The sequence below is a fragment of the Anser brachyrhynchus genome (assembly GCF_964034855.1).
Source record: "Anser brachyrhynchus genome assembly, chromosome: 2".
NCBI classification, from domain to species: domain Eukaryota; kingdom Metazoa; phylum Chordata; class Aves; order Anseriformes; family Anatidae; genus Anser; species Anser brachyrhynchus.
In genome coordinates this window covers 95,897,690-95,917,040 of record NC_137695.1, presented here as the reverse complement: position 1 = coordinate 95,917,040, position 19,351 = coordinate 95,897,690, and the positions used below count along the sequence as shown (strand labels likewise).

General features: G+C 37.4%; 1 protein-coding gene across 3 annotated transcripts in view; it reads left to right on the top strand.

The window, feature by feature from the left end:
• The window catches only part of ANKS6 (ankyrin repeat and sterile alpha motif domain containing 6), a 49,480-nt gene that overhangs the window by 21,687 nt on the left and 8,442 nt on the right, over positions 1-19,351 (top strand). Inside the window, exons 7-16 of one of the 3 annotated variants that reach the window (XR_013946651.1) lie at positions 2,398-2,602; positions 3,166-3,215; positions 4,248-4,451; positions 5,966-6,131; positions 6,791-6,960; positions 10,491-10,680; positions 12,121-12,237; positions 14,579-14,674; positions 15,437-15,504; positions 16,739-16,808. Coding sequence is in view for 2 of the 3 variants with exons in the window: in XM_080580425.1 (XP_080436551.1) it covers positions 2,398-2,602; positions 3,166-3,215; positions 4,248-4,451; positions 5,966-6,131; positions 6,791-6,960; positions 10,491-10,680; positions 12,121-12,237; positions 15,437-15,504; positions 16,739-16,855; positions 17,762-17,858 (1,384 nt within the window). In the remaining variant the exon portion in view is untranslated. Of the gene's footprint in view, positions 1-2,397; positions 2,603-3,165; positions 3,216-4,247; positions 4,452-5,965; positions 6,132-6,790; positions 6,961-10,490; positions 10,681-12,120; positions 12,238-14,578; positions 14,675-15,436; positions 15,505-16,738; positions 16,856-17,761; positions 17,859-19,351 lie in introns of those variants that run through there. The other 2 variants (XM_080580425.1, XM_080580426.1) reach the window with 2 other exon arrangements.

Below are 19,351 nucleotides of genomic sequence, written 5' to 3'. Positions count from 1 at the left end.
TGGAGGTGTTCAAGGCCAGGCTGGATGGGCCTTTGGGCAACCTGGTTCGGTTGGAGGTGTCCCTGCCCATGGCAGGGGGGGCGTGGAATTAGATGGTCTTTAAGGTCCCTTCCAGCCCAAACCATTCTGTGATTCTATGTGGTCGATGACTGTTTTCTCATCCTTTACCCCTTTTACTTAGAGGTTCACTTAGGAACTAATAAGTACTTTGTTTCCCACCATTTTCTGGACTTGGAAACAAAGTTGTGTCCTTGGTATATGCAAAGATCTTATTTCCTCTTTTCTTGTTGCCCGTGCTTTTTCAGCAAACAATACCCTCAATGTCAGTAGCAGAGCAATGTAAGTTATCACATTCAGTTTCTTTTTTAGGATAAAGTTGTTTATAAAGTTGTTTGAAGACAGAGATTTCCAGTGCTTCCCCTAATTCTTTCTTTTGTAATATTGTTAAAAGTATATAAGATATTTCTCAAGTGGCAACGCCTCTTTTTTGTTTTTATTTTTTGATACTATTGCATTTTCCCACCGCTACTAGAGCATAGCCTTTTGACAGACGCTATTTTAACCACTGATGCATTTTTATTTGGCTTTTTCAATCTAGCTTAAAACCCTTTGTTCTAGCTTCTATATGTCTCTCATGTGCAAGGTATATGGATAGACCACAACTTTCTGCAGCAACACGCTGGACGCTCCATAGCTCAGACAACCCTACTCTGAACACCAGAAGCCAAGATGAGCTTCTCTACTAGCTTTCCTTCCGTGCCAGAGAGTAGTAGAGTACTTTGTATGGTAGTGTAGTGGCTACACTTACTCCATTTTAGGTGACTTTGTGGTGAGAGCGTATGTTAGCAGATCAGAAGCCTATAAAGAGTAGCAAAGATGAGAGGAACTGAGAAGTGATCTTTTTGCCCAGTGAAGCTAGCTTGTTCCCGTAACAAGCAAGCCACGTTGTACAAGCAGTCTCTTTTGTAAGGTCACTGTTCTCCATATTAAAACTAAATGGATTTTTGCCCTTTCAGTTCCTTTTGGAAGGTGAATAAATGCTGAACTGTGTGGTTTTTACTGCTTTCTCGTAACTATTTGTCTCTCTTTTTCCACCAGGTCTTTGTTGATGAAAGTAATGTATATCTTTATTAGTTATGACTCCAAAGAGATACAGAGGTCTGAGGACTCTGTCCATTAGTAATGCTCTGTGCAGATTTAAAATCTTTTTAATGATCATCTGCTAGAAGGATTGATTTATGGGGAGTAAGTTTACCATTTATATTACTTAGTTCTGCTCCGTGACAGTTAGGAAGAGATATATCAGAAAGCAGTTCAGAAATGTTAAATGTCAGGGAGAGAGGGGAATATATATGGTGAGAAGGAATGGCGAAGAATAAAGAGTAAACAAGGAAAGTACAGGTCTGGGTTGGATATCTTATAAAACAGCCTTGATGAAATATCATCATTTTAAAGTATCTTATTTCTTTTAAGGTGTTCCAGAAAGCGAAGTAGCTTTACTAAGAAATAATCAGGACATATTTAGAATTTTGACTTATTAACCTGCAAGCCACATGATGTTTAATGGACTGCATGGGTTTTCTTAATATTGACTTATAAGTCTTGTATAGTCTGGAGAAACGTAACAGGAAAAAATGTAATCATCCTGAATAGTTGAATCATTTTATATCATCTGCCTACAAAAATATAGAAATCTGTAATCTATTTGCATAAATTCTTGAGCAAAGCTCAGACAATCGCCACATATACAATACCTATATGGGCGGAAGCTATAGGTGCAGTAGTCCTTAGGCTTGTGCTGTTTTCACAGCTGGTCTTTCTTGCCTGTCAGTCTACAGTCTCTCCAGTCTGACAGGGTTTAAGTTAACTGTATAGCAGCACCATATGTATTGTGAATCTTGATTCTGATAGGAGTGCTATTAGAACTCTTTCAGTTTGCCACCGGTTTTTAAAATCTTAAGGAGAGTCTTTCGTGCGGATCAGATAAACTTTCGTGCATGCCTCTAAAAAGAAGAAAACATGTATGCCAGTTCATTGATGTCAGAGAGTGCTGGAATGGATGGTGAAGTTGGAAGTTTATTGTAAGATTAAGAAATTGCCATGTAGCTGCAAAAAAATTCCCACTCAAATTGTCCTAATGCTTTTATCTAACTTGTCTTTCTAGATACAGTAGAAAAATATTGTAAGCTATTTGCCAAATGAAACATAAGGAGAAAGGTAAATCTTACCTATACAAATCATGGGGAAGGATTCTGTTGATGACTGCAAACCATTTTAACATTGCTTTTGTAGTTTCTCTGTAAAATTCCTTTATCACTGCAGTAAAGAGTACTTAATTGTACTTTTCTTTTCCTCTTTCAGTTGGAACTAATTTGTTCTTTCTCCTTCTCAATCTAGTCTTGGTGGAGCAGGATGTCCAATCGATTCCGCAAGCTGAAGCTGACTCAGACGTTGCGCCACGGGTTTTCTTCCAATCAGTTTGGGCCTTTTCCTGATGAGCCCGGATCTTCATTAAATTCCACCATAAAAGCAGTTTCACAGAGTGATACAGACACCTCCGGAACCCCTGATGCTCCTACAGCTTGGGTCACAAATAACAAAGGTAGTGGTAAACCCAGAGTTGTCTGATGGGAAGTGAACTCTCATGGGGATAGTCAAGGTGATACTATTTCTAATTTATTGATTTAGTGTTTATTTAGTTTAATATAGCTGAAAAATAACATAATGTATTTGTGCTGAACACCTGCAACATCATTTCAGCAGGAAAATGCTAATGTAGCAATGTTACTGTTCTGTAGCAAGCACCGTTAAATTTGACAGGAGAGGCAGCTCAATCAAAAGTTGTTAGTATCCTTAATGAACTGATTTTTATAGTGACAACCGATTTATGTTAAAAAATAAACCTGAGACAAAAGGTCAGAAAAACCCAAATTGTAAAGCACATCTAGTGAAATTATGCTCTCTGTGCAAAACCCCTCCAGTTTGTGATGTGAAATAAGATTATCAGCTTAACTTTAATTTAAGTAACTAAAAGTCTCAGCGGAAAATTTGCTTGTGTGTGCTTACAGGGGATACAGCTGTTGAATGTTTGAAAACAAAAGCTACCCTTGAGAATAAGTAGCAGGGGCATGCAGATAATAACACTTCATTTATGTTTTTTTTCAGGTGTAAACACTGCAAAAGGAGGGAAGAATGATGAATTATTGACAACCATGGTATGTTGCAGTGCTCTTGGCATCTTCAGTCCAATTCAGAAGATCATGCAGCTACATGTTTCTTTTTTGTTTTTGGTTTTTAACCTGCTATCCAAGTCACCATTAAAAAGAGAGCTATCAGTTGTTGATAATCACTAAACAGGAACTGACAAGCTGTGGTACATCTGTAGTTCTGTAGACTAGTAAGTACTACAAATAGTACAGTATGGCAGCTCTTAATAGATACTTTTTTCACTTCAAGTTTTCAAGAACTTTTTTAAACAGCTGTCTGTACCTTTGTATGAACAGCAATGAATTAGTAAAGTAGACTGAACAGCTGACAAGAAGTATGCTATGAGGGAAACATGGAGCACAGTGCAATGTGAAACTGAGAAATAATGGAGGAAACCATGAAATACTTAGTTTGGGAGGTGTGCTTATATTACTCTTTTTCTATTTTTGTTACGCTGGAGCGTTAAGTTCCCCCACAGTTTACTCCCTGGAGATGTCATTAAGTTTGGCTGTTGATTTTTTTTTTTTTGTGTTCTTTTGAGAAGATTGAGCAAATTTTGATATGACTGACTGGCAGAACTTCAGGGACCCAGTGTCATTTTTGTGGTTCTCTTCTTTTTCTGGAGAATACACGTAGCGGGGGAACAAATATTTGTTCCCTATTTCTAGGTGTCTTATCTAGGAGTTCACAGAAGAGAACCTTACCAAGCATCCTGTTTGTTATTTCTTTGGAAACTACTTGTTAACATTCCTGCTGAAATGAATGAAGAAAGAAACAGCTTCTATGATTTAATGAACTGTATTCATTGTATTGAATGAACGAGCTTGCTTACTGGTGCCAGTATGAACATTGGATTGTGTCTGTTATATGTTGTACATCTTCACAAATACTACTGTTATATCTCATTTCCATTTAATTTTGTTTAAAAATGCATTTGTCTCCATCTTTTTATTTAACTTTGAAACTACATCATTAACTCCCAGATATCTTTCTAAGAAGAGTCTCTTTTCTTTTTCCCTTTCTTTCTTTTCCTCTCTCAGTTGAGAAGTAGTGCTCCATTTACCAGGCTGCCCAGCGATAAACTGAAAGCAGTGATACCCCCTTTCTTACCACCCTCGAGTTTTGAGCTTTGGAATTCAGACCGAACACGAATCAACAAAGATGGCAAAGCTGAACAGATGAGAACTGCCTGGCCACAGAGAGTGATCAAGCATGATTTTAACAGCAGTGGGAACTCTGATGTGGTAAGTGAATGAAATATGTGAAAAAATATCATGTCCAGGGTGTGTTGGCTGGCGAACCATGCTCGTTTTGTGTTTAGAAATGATTTTGAATCCATTGTCTCTAGTAATGGCTTGTCCTTTTAAGATCTCCTGTTTAAGAATAATATATGTCTCTGTCGAAGGAACATCAATAGAATGAAAGGTCTCTGTATAATAGAACTACTTGTTCGCTGTAAACCAGAATAATGTCTAGCCATAATGAATTTGTTGCAAACTGCTAAAGTGACAACGGGTTACACCCATACATTTTAGTTGCCAAACTAGGCACAGTCGTTCTAGTGTGGCAGAAACTGCTCTGGTTTTGAAGACAGCATGGGGGAGAAGAAAAGGATAGAAGCTTCTCAATTTTTAGGACCTGAAGGGAAGAGAAGAAATACTGATGAGATACAATTTATATGAAAATATAATGACATAATATGCTTAAAGGGTTGGTATGTGATAAAACTAGCAATTAGTGGTCACATTGGCTTGAAGATGTACAGACTCAGTACAAATAGTGTAAAAGGGGGAAAAGTCTGAATAAAGTCTAATTTTTATAGAAGGAGCTTGCCTGATTTTACTTTTTTTAGTAGTGAAAACACAAAACAGAAGGAAAATGCCTTGTTTGCAGGAAGCAAAACAACCTTGACAACCTTTGCTTTCATAGGAAAAAAGAGAAGGTCTTGCTTCCTTGAATTAGGACTCTAATATCGAAGGTTAAAGAAAAGTTTATTTTACTAGCCTGGAATTGTATTTCTAGTCAGTTCTAGAAATGGGACAATAAAGACATTTTAGTAGACATTTAGACATTTTTTGTATTCCTATTTTAGTTGAAAGTTAATTTTAATACCAGTAGAGGAAATCTAGGTGGAGTGTGGTGGAGAAGGCAAGTGGTAGATCCCAGGAAGGTAAAGTTGGGTTCATCATCCTGGAAAGGATGGCTGTAGTAAATGATTATAGTAAGATGTTTGTAAGTGGATAGTTGGGTCCCGTGAGGAGCACATGAGGAGCAGGGCAAGTAGAGGAGAACTTAGCCATGGTTCCCTCTGGAGGGAAAGAAATGTGTTGATCAGGGTGTAGGGGAGGGAAATGTAGTAAGTCTGTTCTGTAAGATAGGAGAAACAAACAAAAAAAGGATTCTGCATGAAAGAAATTTTACATGTGATTTTTTTTTGCCACTGTTCATAATATTTTCTATATTGTTTCTCAAGTGCATCACACATATGCACATTTTATGTTGGCCAAAGGTTAAGGAGAATTAATGCCTTTATTATATCATGTCATTCATTGAAGATATATATTCAATATATTACATGCATTTATATAACTACATATATTCAATACGTTATGTTTTTTATAAATGTATTTGTAAATGTAAGATAAGAGTATTTTACAGAGAAAGTTTCTGAACTTACAATAAATAAAATAGTAGTTGAAGTTTTTTTGTTGTTATTTTGCTCAAATAAGAAAGATAAAAAATTATTCTTATTCTCCAGATGTCTGTTAGCAAAGGTACAAGGCCAGTCAAATTACCAGCATTTGCAAGAAGACCTGCATCTCCTTCAAATTCCAACAACTTCAACCATTCTCCCCATTCTTCTGGCGGATCCAATAACATTGCAGGAATTAACAGGCACGGAGGAGAACTGCATAACAGATCAGGTACCACGCTTCTCTTGTTTTTAATACAAAAGTCATTTGAATGTGGTTCACCAAAAAAAAAGTATTTCTCATGATTGTAGAAGAAATTAAACGTCTTCTGAGGGCTTGTAGTGCTGCATGTTTGAAAATTCTATAAGCTGTTGGAACAGGACTGAACTTTGGATACCTATGTAAGGGAACAAAACCTCACATCTCACTTGTTAACCCCTGTCTCAGAGAAACCTTATTGATTTTACTGAGTCCACCCATGGTGGGTTAGGCATATACTTGTTCATTGCTACGTGTATTTCATGGAGCTTACATGTGTTGCTTGCTTTTTGTTTAAATTAAAAATATTTTTTAATTAAAAAGGAGTAAACATTGTATCTGCCATTGTATTGTTTCTATAAAGAAGTATGGTGAAGCAACTCATGAAATACATCCAAGAGTATGAAAGTAAACTATGTGTGTGTGTGTATAGGCAAGGCTGGCTCCTGGTTAATTTTTGTCTCCTTTGCTGAAAGTTGCTGAATAGACCTGAACCTTACAGTTCTGTCTCTTACTTAATGCAGTCAGTTTTGAAGAGGGAGTGAATGGTGGAGAAATGTAAACTGAGAATTAACAGACTTTTAAAAATGATGGTCTCCTTGACTCTGTGTTTGGTTTCTTTTTCTTCTTAGGTGGCAGTGCAGATAATGTTTTGTCTCAAATCGCAGCCCAGAGAAGAAAAGCAGCAGGCTTACCTGAACAGAAGCCCAGCCAACAGAATAGTCCAGTCCAGCCAACTCCTTCATCCACCCTGTCTGATTTGCAGTGTGCTCAAACTGTTGGCAATGGCCATGTAGTAAAGGTACAGATGAATGCTATTTTTTCTGCTTCTAAATTGATTTATTTTAATAGGTCATGCCTAAGTCATGGGTGATTCATAAATAAAACTGCATGACATTGCACAGCCTAAAATGAATGAATAAGCTGCTACAGTAGTGGAAACTTTTCAGCTCTGCAAACCTTCATTCTCTTTACAAATTCTCAGAAGGTCAGACATAATAAAATATGATTTTGGTTTATTATTATTTTCACTCTCTTTTAAAAACAATAAATGTAATACTTGATCTTAGGGTAAATGTGTACTATTATTTTGGTTTCTTATGACTTCTTCCTATGGCCCTGACTGAGTCCAGCATTTTACATGTTAGTTATTCCTGAGCTTTCCTCTGAAATGGTATAGCCAGTTTCCCTCCAAAGGCACAACCTGAGTGAAGAACATGAGATTATGCGTACCGGGATCTGTCCACTCCAACAGTATGCATGTACTCATCCACGAGGTTTTATTTTCAAACAGTATGAGCATTAAGTTGTCATTACCAAAGCCAGGTTTTGCTCACGAATGCAGGCTATATTATCTGTGCTGAATTTCCTGTGAATTTCCTGAAATAGCTTTGCCCTCATGACCTACCCATTTTTTTTTTTTGTGTGTACTTTGAAGCTAACAGCTGTATAGTGCAAAATTTGTAAGGGTAAAGATCAAAAATCTTTCCTCTTCACAGAGACAAGTTAGAGAGTAGCATTGTAACAGAAGATGTGATCGTAACAGACTTCTGTTGTTTCACATGGGGAAAGTTTAAATTTCAGAGAGCAAGAGAAAGAAAGCACATGACTCCGGGTTTTAGTTCTAAAGTCTGGTATTCTGCAAATGGTAGTATACATGACCAAGAGCAAAATTTCTCAGTTTTTTTGCTTGTGGAATCTCCAAACAATTCTTTATTTTGTTTTGTGTTCTTTGCATTTGTTCGTGAGATTCTTCTTAGAGTTGTGCCTCAAGAAACAAAAATGGCCATAATACAAGATTACTACCTTTGCTATCTCATTCTGTGATGTCTTATATGGCAACAATAAGCAAAGTATATATTTAATAAGTTAAATTTGATGACAAATGAAGTTACAAAATAGTTTAGTGATTTAATAAGTGAAATTTCTGGCAAACAATGGTCAGAAAAAGAAAAGTGTGCAACTGCCAGTGTCAGAACGGTTTCCATGAACAGTTACTTCATCTCTGATCTGTCAGCCCTGATTCTAAAGAGACTACAAGTCACTTTTCAAAGATGGGATTGGGAGCTAAAATCTACAACTCTGCTGGACCCCAGAAGCTATGGACTCATAATCTTTTCTCCCTTCTACCCACATAACTGCTCCCCAGGTTATAAATGATCTGTCTCTTTCTTTCCTGTAGACAAAGCCACTTCATTATCCTTTTCACTCCGTAAAGTCTCCTTTACTGAACAGGTACCATGTGCTTTTCCTTTCAGAGGTGGTCTGACCAATATATTTCTAATTAAACTCCCAGCAGTTGCTCTCAGCTCATCTTAGCTTGGAAATAATTTCAGAAAGTTTGTATGCCCAAAAAATATTACTACATTTTTTTCCCCAATTATATTAGTTAGCCTATTAAGAGATAATACCTGTGCCTATAACTTTTGAGCTGCAGATCTTAGGGCCTGTTATTACAGCAATGCTGCCAGTAAGATGTTTAATTACTATTCCTACTCTCAGTGAAAGATGTTAGACGTTAGGGGATAGAGAAGTAGAGAGTAGTGATGCCCTGTAAATCATATTCTGGGAAGGTAGTTCATCATACTGTTGAAAAATTTTTTAAATAGAATTGATGCCTGTGTGTTGGAAAGGCAACAACTCTTTCAGTGCTCTTTGCTCAGATATCTAATGAAGTTCATTCTACTCATTGATTTAAAAAAAAAAAGTAATGAACGTGGATCTCAGTATAGAGGTCCAGAAAATCATCTCAGACATGATACACGAACAAGAGTTTTCTGTTGGCAGTATGCAATTGCATAGGGATCCACACTGGCTGCAAGAGCTTAAGCAAGCTACTTTGTGGTTGTAATAAACAGCTTAAGTGGTGAAAATTTACCACCCATATCCATCGTGGAAATGCTTGTGCCCTCCCATTAAGATCATGCTGTCTAAACTTGGAAATAACTGATCTAAAAAGTGCTGTGATGTTACATTGCTCCATTTGCAAAAGCTGTCTGTGAGGGTAGAGATTGTACAAGCCTTAAAGAAAAGAAGCAAAAGGCTGGGTAGCAATTTACAGAGTGATGTAATTTACATAAACACAGACAATGCACTGAAGAAGGAGGAACATTTTAAAGCACAAACGTGAAATAGTAGACTACAGAGAGAAATTTGGGAATGTATCAAGGGACAAAACATAGAAATGAGCTCAGAGTGCTCTGCAGAAACCTCTCAAATCTGTATCATGCTTCTAGTCAAATGCAGGGCTGCGGGCGTAGTGCATTCTGGTGTAGGACAGAGTAATGGAAGAATGCTACCAACTTAAGTTAGTTTTATCTTTTTAATCTGCATCTTGTTGATTAACTACAAATGCTCCCTTTATGCCACAGCACAGTAACAAAACTTAGAGAGCCAGGAGTCACAGACTCTCTCTCCTTCTTGCCTTGTTACCTACCTCAGTGTTTTTCTTACGTCTTTCTTGTAGCATCCTGACTGACAAAAGTATTTTAAGTTAAACTCTGAGTTCAGGAATCCAGGAGAATGTCATGTAGGCTTCTCTTTAGGTCATATAGTGCAAACATCAAAATGTTTGAAGTGGTAGGTAGATCTAGGAATTTAGGATGTGAGTTACATTAACGATTTTTTGAAAAGACTGATATACCTACATATGTTTGGTGTGTTGGTTTTTTTTTGTTGTTTTTTTTTTACTTATTTATAATTCACTAATTTTCCCATTTCCATGCCTCCACATTAATTAAATATCTGTAAAATATTAATAAATTTGGAATCATTTAACTGATGTTAGATAATATCAAGTTTAAGGATTGACTGGAAACTTTAATTCCAGTGAAGCAAGGTGTTTAAGTGCACCTAAAACTTGGTTTGTGCTTGCTACTTATTTCTGTTAATCTAGCATGAAGTGTTACTTTAAAATATCATCTGATGTACTTTGAGAAGCTTTAATTGAGGCTTTGTTTATTTGATTAAATTTCTCAGTGAAAAAGACCTCTGTTCTGTTGACCTGAGTCAAAATAACTTCAGCTTTTATACAAAGTAGTTATAAGGCTTATATGTAGAACTGCTTTATGAAAAATAATTTTCTTATTCCAAAATAGGAGCCTTAATAAATGTGTTTTCCTTAATGAGTTTGAGGGACTGACTCTCACCTGGGATATGCCAGTATTACTCCAAGTATTTCAGTATGAATCAAGCAGATACTTCCAGTTGTGAATATGTGCTCTGCAGAAATAATATAAAGCTATGAATCATAAATAATATTGAAGCATCATATATAGGTAAACACCTTTTTTCTATTTTTCATTCATGAAATGATTATATCGTTAACTATAGCAAAAACTGGAGATGAACAAAAGACCTCCATCTGGGACTTCATCTACATCTAAAAGCACATCACCAACTCTCACGCCTTCCCCATCACCCTCCCCGTCTCCTAAGGTTCACAACGTGGAGTCCTCTCTCTCTTCTTCTCACAGACAGGCCAAGAGCAACGGTTCCAGCAGTGGTACTATTACAGAAGATGGTGAGTAGGTCTCTGTAATTACAGGAGATTGATGTATCAAGAGCACATAGTGTTTAAAACTGTAATTGTACTGGAGTATTGTTTACCAGCATGAGAGTGAGAGTTGTTTTCTTTCTAGAAAAAATACCTTAGAGTTTTCTTATTTGGGACTGACATTCCAGCAGTAGCTATGTCTGTTTAGCTTCCAAAAGCTGTAATCTCTTCCATTTAGAGGGAGATAATTACCATCTCAAAGCTAGCATAGAGCACGTAGGTAGGCCAGTCTTACAGCACATCCTTTCTCTCCCCTCTCCTTCTTTGTGGCTTAAATACTGATTTTCTGCTCTTTACTAAGGTTAGAAAATGTACATTCTCCAAATTTGAAGTGAAAATGTATTTTTAATAAATTCAGTGAAGATTACATTCATTACATTTCATATTTCATTACAGAAATACAATTTTGTTTCATAACAATTCATAGGTACATGGATCTGCTTTTAAGAGCTGTTTTTTTTTTTTTAATTGCAAAAAGTAACCTTATTTTGACCTTATTTTTAATTTTAGGTTACTGCTTTTCCAGTGACATTACTGCCTTTTAATTTGAAATTTTAGATCTAAATTACGTTTATTTTAAAAAGTTCTCTTACCATATTGGAAACAGGATATCAATTACTTCATATTTTTGCCCCTGTAAACATTTCAAAAAAGTGAGAAAAATAACGTGACTCAGAATCTTTTAAATAAGAGATGTGGGTACCTTTTATCTAGTTTCTTCAAGAAGCACGTTTCCTATTTTTGGTGGGTTTTGTTTCTTTTTGCAAGTGTCAGGATTGATTTTTGTTTTTGTTTATTTTAACTTTGTACTGGCACTGTACTTCCCTGTAGTTGACACTAAAAGGAGGTGGTATTTGACCCACTTTCTGTCCTCTTGTCATGGCTTAGCTGTAACATATTGTACTGACTGCTGGAGAAAATCCTTTCACATTTTAGTGCCATTTTATAATGATGGCTTGATAACGTAAGAGTTGTCAGTTTAGAAATATATAAAGGAAAGAGAACTGGTTCTTGGATAAGAAGGGGAATTCTCCAAGCTATCAGCTGTTACACTCTCCCCTTGAGAAGCAGGGCTTTATGACTACACCGCTAGTGCCATGATACAGTGAGTTTCCTCTGTAGCAGAAGTGTAGGTTGTGAGAAGCCTAAGTAGTTTGGGGTTCATTGTGCTTGTGAGCTTTCATACTTGAGTGGTCCTTTAATTCAAGGGCTTCTCTTACTGTGAGTTTACTCAGCAGCAGCAAGTCCGAGGCTCAGCAGTAATCAGAAGAGTAAGTTATGCAATGTTAAATTTTTTCTTTTTATTTCAAGAAAATTTAAATTAATTTTCTAATTCATTTTCTCTGATTATCACTGTGAAGGACCAGTAGGCAGCGTGGTTCAGAAGTGCGCATGGTTTCTTTTTAGGCAATCAGTTGGTGGACCATCAACAGTTTTTCCCTATTCTGAGAACCAGTGATGTAGAAAATCATGAAAGAAGAAACCATGTGAGAGTAAAAGGAGGCTGTGAAAACTTGGAGAAAGGTAATTTTACCCTACTCCTATAGAATAGTACTAATAGTTGTTAAATAGGAGTAATGTGTCAAAGCTCCCAGAACCTTTATAAAGATATAGGTAAGGAGACTAGGTATGGGTATAGGATAAGTAAAACAAAGATTCCGTGAAAAAGCAAAAGTGAAACATTATGCAGTGCAGGATATAAAAAAAAAAGAGAGGATTCTGAGGTTGTTCAAACTTCGTGTATAATACAGGAAGAGGGAAAGAGGAAAAGAAATCCTGAAAGGCCTACAGTTGAAAACGTTGTCTAAGTTTGTGGAAAGTATTAGAATTACAGTTGTTTATCAAAGAGTCGTAGAGTTGTTTGGGTTGGAAGGGACCTTAAGGATTAGCTATTTACAACCCCCTAGTTCCAAGAGTTGGCCTTCCAGACTGCAAGCACTTACAGCTGGCTCATGTCAAGCTTTTCATCCACCAGAACTCCCAAGTCCTTCTCTGCAGGGCTGCTCTCAATGAGTTCTCTCAGTCTGTGCTCACATCTGGGATTGCCCCAACCCAGGTGCAGCACCTTGCACTTAGACTTGTTGAACCTCATTAGGTTCATGTGGACTGACTTCTGAAATTTGTGCAAGTCCCTTTGGATGACACCCCTGCCTTCTGTTGTATCGATTGCACCACACAGCTTGGTGTCATCTGCAAACCTGCTGAGGGTGTACTCGATCCCACTGTCAGTTGTTCATAAAGATATTAAACAATACTAGTCCCAGGACAGACCTTCTGAGGGACACCACTCGTCACCGGCCTCCACTTGGACATAGAGTTGACCATCACTCTCTGGGTGCAACCTTCAAGTCAATTGCTTATCTACTTAATGGTCCCTGCAATTGAGGGCAGCTCTTCTGCTCCTCTTGAGGTCTGTTTGGGTGTAAGCATCTGCCTGGGGAGGTTGTGGTCCCTCCATCAGGATTTCAGCCTCAGCCCAGCAGTTGTGGTGGATGGTCACCATTGTTGTTTCATAGAATCATAGAATATCCCGAGTTGGAAGGGACCCATAAGGATCATCAAGTCCAACTCCTGGCACCGCACAGGTCTACCCAAAAGTTTAGACCATGTGACTAAGTGCACAGTCCAAACGCTTCTTAAATTCAGACAGGCTTGGTGGAGTGACTACTTCACTGTTCCAGTGTGCGACCACCCTCTCGGTGAAGAACCTCTTCCTGACGTCCAGCCTAAACTTCCCCTGCCTCAGCTTAACACCGTTCCCCTGGGTCCTGTCACTGGTGATAATGGAGAATAGGTCACCTGCCTCTCCACTCCCCCTCGCGAGGAAGTTGTAGACTGCGATGAGGTCCCCCCTCAGCCTCCTCTTCTCCAGGCTGAACAGACCAAGCGGCCTCAGCTGCTCCTCATACGTCTTCCCCTCTAGGCCCTTCACCATCTTCATCACCCTCCTCTGGACACTCTCCAATAGTTTAATGTCCTCTTTGTACTGTGGTGCCCAGAACTGCACACAGTACTCGACGTGAGGCCGCACCAGCGCAGAGTAGAGCGGGACAATCACTTCCCTCGACTGACTAGCAATGCCGTGCTTGATGCACCCCAGTTTCAGTAGAAGGCTTCTTCCAGTTGCTCCCAGAATAGAAGAAAGTGACTGGCCACTCTATGACATTATTTATGACAGCAAGTCTCTAGGTTTTGAAGATCCTGAAAGTTTCTTCCAGTATTCTTCCAGCCTAAAATTTAAGCACACCAGTGTGCTGAAAAATGAGAAGGGTAGCCAACCTAAGAAGAAAAAAGTTAATAATATATCTGAGGGGTTCTAATGTAACTTTTATTTTATTTCTTTAAGATGGTATTTTTCATCAAGCTGTGTGAAGTTCTCTCACTGCGTTTTTACCGCTGGCTATCTTTTCCCATGGACTAACCTCAGTTAGGGTGCTAAAGCTTTTAGCCTGAAACCATGTCAACCCTTACAAATCATGTTAAGCATACCAAACAAATTGGCCTTGAGGTAAAAAGCCAAACTCTAACAAAAATAAGACACAGCTAGAGTTATCACTTCAGTTTTCTGTGGGCTTTTCTGTGTGAACAAGGAGGCTTCCAGAATGCTGAACAGAAAAATGCGTTCATCTCAAGATACCTGATGTCTTTTGAGAAGCTTAGAGAGTTGAAATTCTCTTTCATGTTTCTACTGGTGGTGAAAGAAATAGGACAGTCAAAGAAGTGAAATAAACAAAAGCAAAATTGGGAGTGGAATGGTGATTATCTTTACAATAAATGTGAGTTTATATAGAGTATATTTAATATTGTTTTGTGCTGTAATGTTTTCATTCGTGTTCTTCATTTTGACTTTGATTCTCTCCTTCAGTTGATCACTGGTGATACTGTTGAGGGTGAGGGGGAAAACATGAGTCATTTGTGACAGCAAAGTGATAAAAATAAACAGGATCCTGAATTGAGAGAGGTACTGTGTAATTAAGAGAGTTAATAGTGGGTTGTTCTAAAACTGCAGTTGTCTTAACTGGCTAATGACGTTTTAAATGTGTGTTAAGAATTGCTATCAGGTTCTCCATCTTCTAATTTCCTTGCTCTTTGAGAGGAAACCCAATATCCAGTGCCGTTATCCTGGGAAAGTAAGCTTATGGAACTTAAATTCTGCCCAAGCTTCATCTTAGATGGACTAAAGCTATCTGTGTTTAAGACTGGATGCCAGGTACTTGAGGAGAAGAGTTTCAGATATACCCTTGTTATATCAGGGTTTTGAATGAGTGACTGGGTAGTTGCTTGCATTACATCTTGCCTTCCTGGATCATGATACAGAAATACCTCATTCAGTTCAGTGTCTGCTTGAGGAGTTTTGCTTTATAGACTGCATGATCTGGATCAGCCATCTGGGGCCAAGCACCTGCATTTTAGACATGGAAGTGCATAAGTTGCCCTCAGAGGTACATTTATTTAAGATCCTTTTTATGAGGAAGAAAGAAGGATGCAAAAAACGAATTTTATCCTAGCAAGGTACAATTAGATAGAATTACAGTATATTGAATTAGGTGAGAACACAACAATATTTTTATTTCTGATGCAGAGTAAATGTGATTGGGTTTTTGCTATCATATGTCATTGTGTGAAATATATCGTTTAATAATATATCTTTAGCAGTTAGTGATCTCCTTAGAGATCACTAAAATTGATCTTTTGTGACCCTTGTTTTGTTTTATTTTTGCAGATGAGCTGACTGGCATCCTTAAAAAATTGTCACTTGAGAAATATCAACCTATTTTTGAGGAACAAGAGGTAATTAAAAAAAAATACTGTTTTAGAAAAGTATGGTGCAACACACATAGCATTAGAATTGTGATCCAAATTATCAACTTTGAAGTTGTACAATTTTTGGCTGAAGGACCTTGAAACATGGACCAAGTGGTATTTCTGGAGTTCTCCAGGAAACTGCAAGTATCAGTGTTTTTTACAGTGAATCTACAATTTTGTTATAGATAGATGCTTCAGATTTTTTTTCCCCTTCTGTTTTTAAATCCTGATTTCTCTCTTTCTGTCTGTATCCAATGGGCATAAAGAGTTTATAGGACACACTGTATCATTCCTGGAATCACAGCTGGAATCTCCCTTGCAGATGGAGAGCAGCAGGGTGCGAGTCGCTGAGATGGCTGTTTTCTCTTATCTGCTGTGAATAAGTAGGAGATTTTTGGGAAACCTAAACATTATTGTAGATGAGACCCGTGACAGTGACTTGCCTGAAGGATGGAATTAAGACACATTACTGAAAATAAGCAAAAATAATTCATTACAGTGTTTAAGACATTATCAGATGTGAGTAATACCTGTGTGTTCAGTTGTTTGAAGGCAGAGGGCAGTGAATAGACATGTAATAGATTGCCACTGCTGCGGAGTTCAGGATTCAGCACCACACACAAATTCTTTAGCTGCATCACAGTGCACTGGGCTTATTATCCTTCCCTTGAGTTTTAGAGAAGGAAGCATTTTGTAGAAACCCTTTGTGTGTGAAGTTTGTATCAATATGAAGTTTCAGATGTTTGTTTTTATCACAGCTTTATGGATGTTTCTATATAGTATAAACTGATATATGAACAAACCCTAAGTTTTCCTCAGGAGACACTGGAAAAGTACACATAAGATTCTGAAAATCAAAAAATGCTTTTAAAAAGGAGAGAGAAAAACTGTTGTCTTATCCAACTAATTGTTACAGTAAGGAGAGGATTTTTTTTTTTTGAGACTATATTTTGTATTGACTGTGCTTTTCTAAAGACAATAAAATCTAGGAATATTTAAAATGTGTTACCGTATTATCATAATTAGCTGAATTATTAACAGCAGATTTAAAACCTAAGAGCACAGTGGAAAAGTGGGTACCATTTGGTGCTGTTAATTCATTAAATGTTTTTGTTTCACCAATATTTCCAGTGAGTTTATAGAACTAAAAAAAAAAAATTCTCCATCAATAATGAATCTACACTTAGGTAAATACTACTTTTTGCTTCTTCATATGCAGGTGGATATGGAAGCCTTCCTTACTCTTACTGATGGCGATCTGAAAGAGTTGGGTATTAAAACTGATGGATCAAGGCAGCAAATTCTGGCAGCTATTTCTGAACTGAATGCAGGAAAGGTATGTTTTGAAGTACTGTGCTTAGTAAACTAATTCAAGGTTTGTTTGTACTGTTAATTCAACATATATTTGAAAATTCAGTTGGAGATGTTAGATGGAAAAGCTAAACAAATGTTTTCCAAACAAAACATTTAACGTATTTGGTTAGTTAAAAGTACATTGCTTGGTAGTATTCCCACTTCTTTCATTAACTGTTTCCTAGTTCAGTAACTATACAGCTCTTTTACAGAGTATTGACAATCATATGAGAAGCTAACACTAACGTGAACATTGGTCCTGTTACAGTTAGTGAATGTTGATTTCAGTGACACTAAAAAGAATATAATGAAAAAGGTCTCCCTTTTGATTTTTTTTTTTGTTACTAGATAAATAGCACTTCTCTCATTCCTTACATTTTTGATGCCATTTAATTTTATATTCACAGTTACTAGTTCAAGGAATGGTGTAGAGTAAGCAATATTTGTATCAGAGAGAGATTATGGACTGGAGCATCTCTTTAATTACACCTGCTGACACTGCTCAACTGCTTTTTAAGTTTCAATATTCATTTTCTCTCTGTGATACTGGAAGCTCAGCTAAACAAAATATAAAGATAATTCCCCCAAGTTAAAATCAAAAGCAGCAGGTGATAAGACTAAAAAAAAAAACTTGGGGAGGCGGGTAATGTTCCATTGTATATAGCCATGGAGAATATCCTGAAAATGCTTCTACTGCTGTCTGGCAGTTTCAGGAAAAGATGACCACAAGGCTTTCTATGTATCTGGGAGGTAAGGATTTGTCATTATTCCTAGCAGTGCACTGTGACTCTCTGGGCATAGAAATGCATGTTTTCATATCTTTTTATGAACTCATGATAAATTAATTTGTAAAACAGAAATACTTCATTTTAATTTTTTTCTTTCACAGGGACGAGAGAGACAGATTTTACAAGAAACTATACACAACTTCCACTCTTCTTTTGAGAGTAGTGTTAGTAACACACGACCTCCTGGTCATTCCCAAAGTAAGTAGCACCTGGCATTAATTGAACAATATATGAGTACTTCTAATTAATAACAGCGAGAGGACAGAATGTGACAAACAAGCTAGGGAACCACTTTCTGGGTTAATGATCGATGCATGTCTGTGTCTTTTGCTGAGACTGTAGAGAAGATTTCAAGATAAAGAGAGGTATCTTGAAGATTTTATGGACACCTCAGCATTATCTAAAAGGATAACAAGATTTTTGTTACACATTTATTACTACTGAACACAGGAAATGGATATAAGTGTAGCAAACTATAGTATATGATGAAGGGCAGCAGTGGGAGGTGAGTTTCTGTATGATACATAGTTTGCTTTTGCATACTGTTCATATAAGACAATTGTCCTTGGTGTGATCAGGTAGATTCAATATAATTGAGGTTTGCAATTTAGTATATTGGCTTAAACAGCTATTTTAATTATGTATTCATGTGTGTATGCATTTATTTTTTATATGTAATATGTTTATATGATTGCCTGTAGTTGCTTTATTTGGAATACATCTATTCCAATTATCAGTGTTAATTGCTAGCCATTTTTGGATAAAACCCTGCATTTTAAAATGTAGTATCTATAATAAAAATGTAGATCTATTAAAATGTATAGAAAGACATTCCTGACCCACAACAAATGAATACATTTACTACCGTCACACCTAGATATAAAGGTTTAAACCTCTGCCCTGCTAACCACCTGAGCCAAAGGCAGGTATACATCTGTTACTCAAGATCAAGAAATAGGGCAAAACCTATTCCTACCAGCATTTCTGGATCTGTGTTTTGGGAGGAACAAGAAAGCCATTGAATGGCCTTGAGAAATTTACCTTCTTAGGTACTTCTTACTCTCCTTCAGCTGCTTATTTTGCTGTTTGCATCCACTCACAAAATTGTTCCACTCGTTTAGTGGTTATGCTAAATAACATTTGAGCTATTGTATGCTTTAGCAGGCCTAAATAGTGAGTGTGAGTCCCAGTTGTTCCAATCTCAATCAGCTGAATGTCACTAGATCTGTGAAAGCAGGTGCAAACTGTAGGTCTCACTGCTGTCTTGGGAAAACTGGGCATTGCTGGGGTAGTTAGGCTACTTTCTGAGTTCTGTGTGGTCTGCTTGGTTGAAAAGCCACTGTCAGGTGTCACTGTACGCGTAGTGCAGCTTACTTCCCATTCTCAGAGCTGTCATCATAGTGTGGGAACTTCTGGATGTCTCTTGATAACATCCCAGACTTGAAGAGCCTCTTCTGTAGGTACTGCTGGGTGAGCAGAAGCTGATATTTGGGATTTGGTAACGAGCTGCAGTGAACTGGAATTACTCAAGAGCTGAAGAAACATACAGATGTAAAGTGTCTCCAAGCAACTTGTTGGTGTCTTGAAGACAGCAGAAAACAGTAATGGTGGCACAGAGTTGGTTAGAACATCCTTTTGTATGAATTGAGGCAACAGTTGCTCCTGCTGACCAGTTGACAAAATGCTGCAAG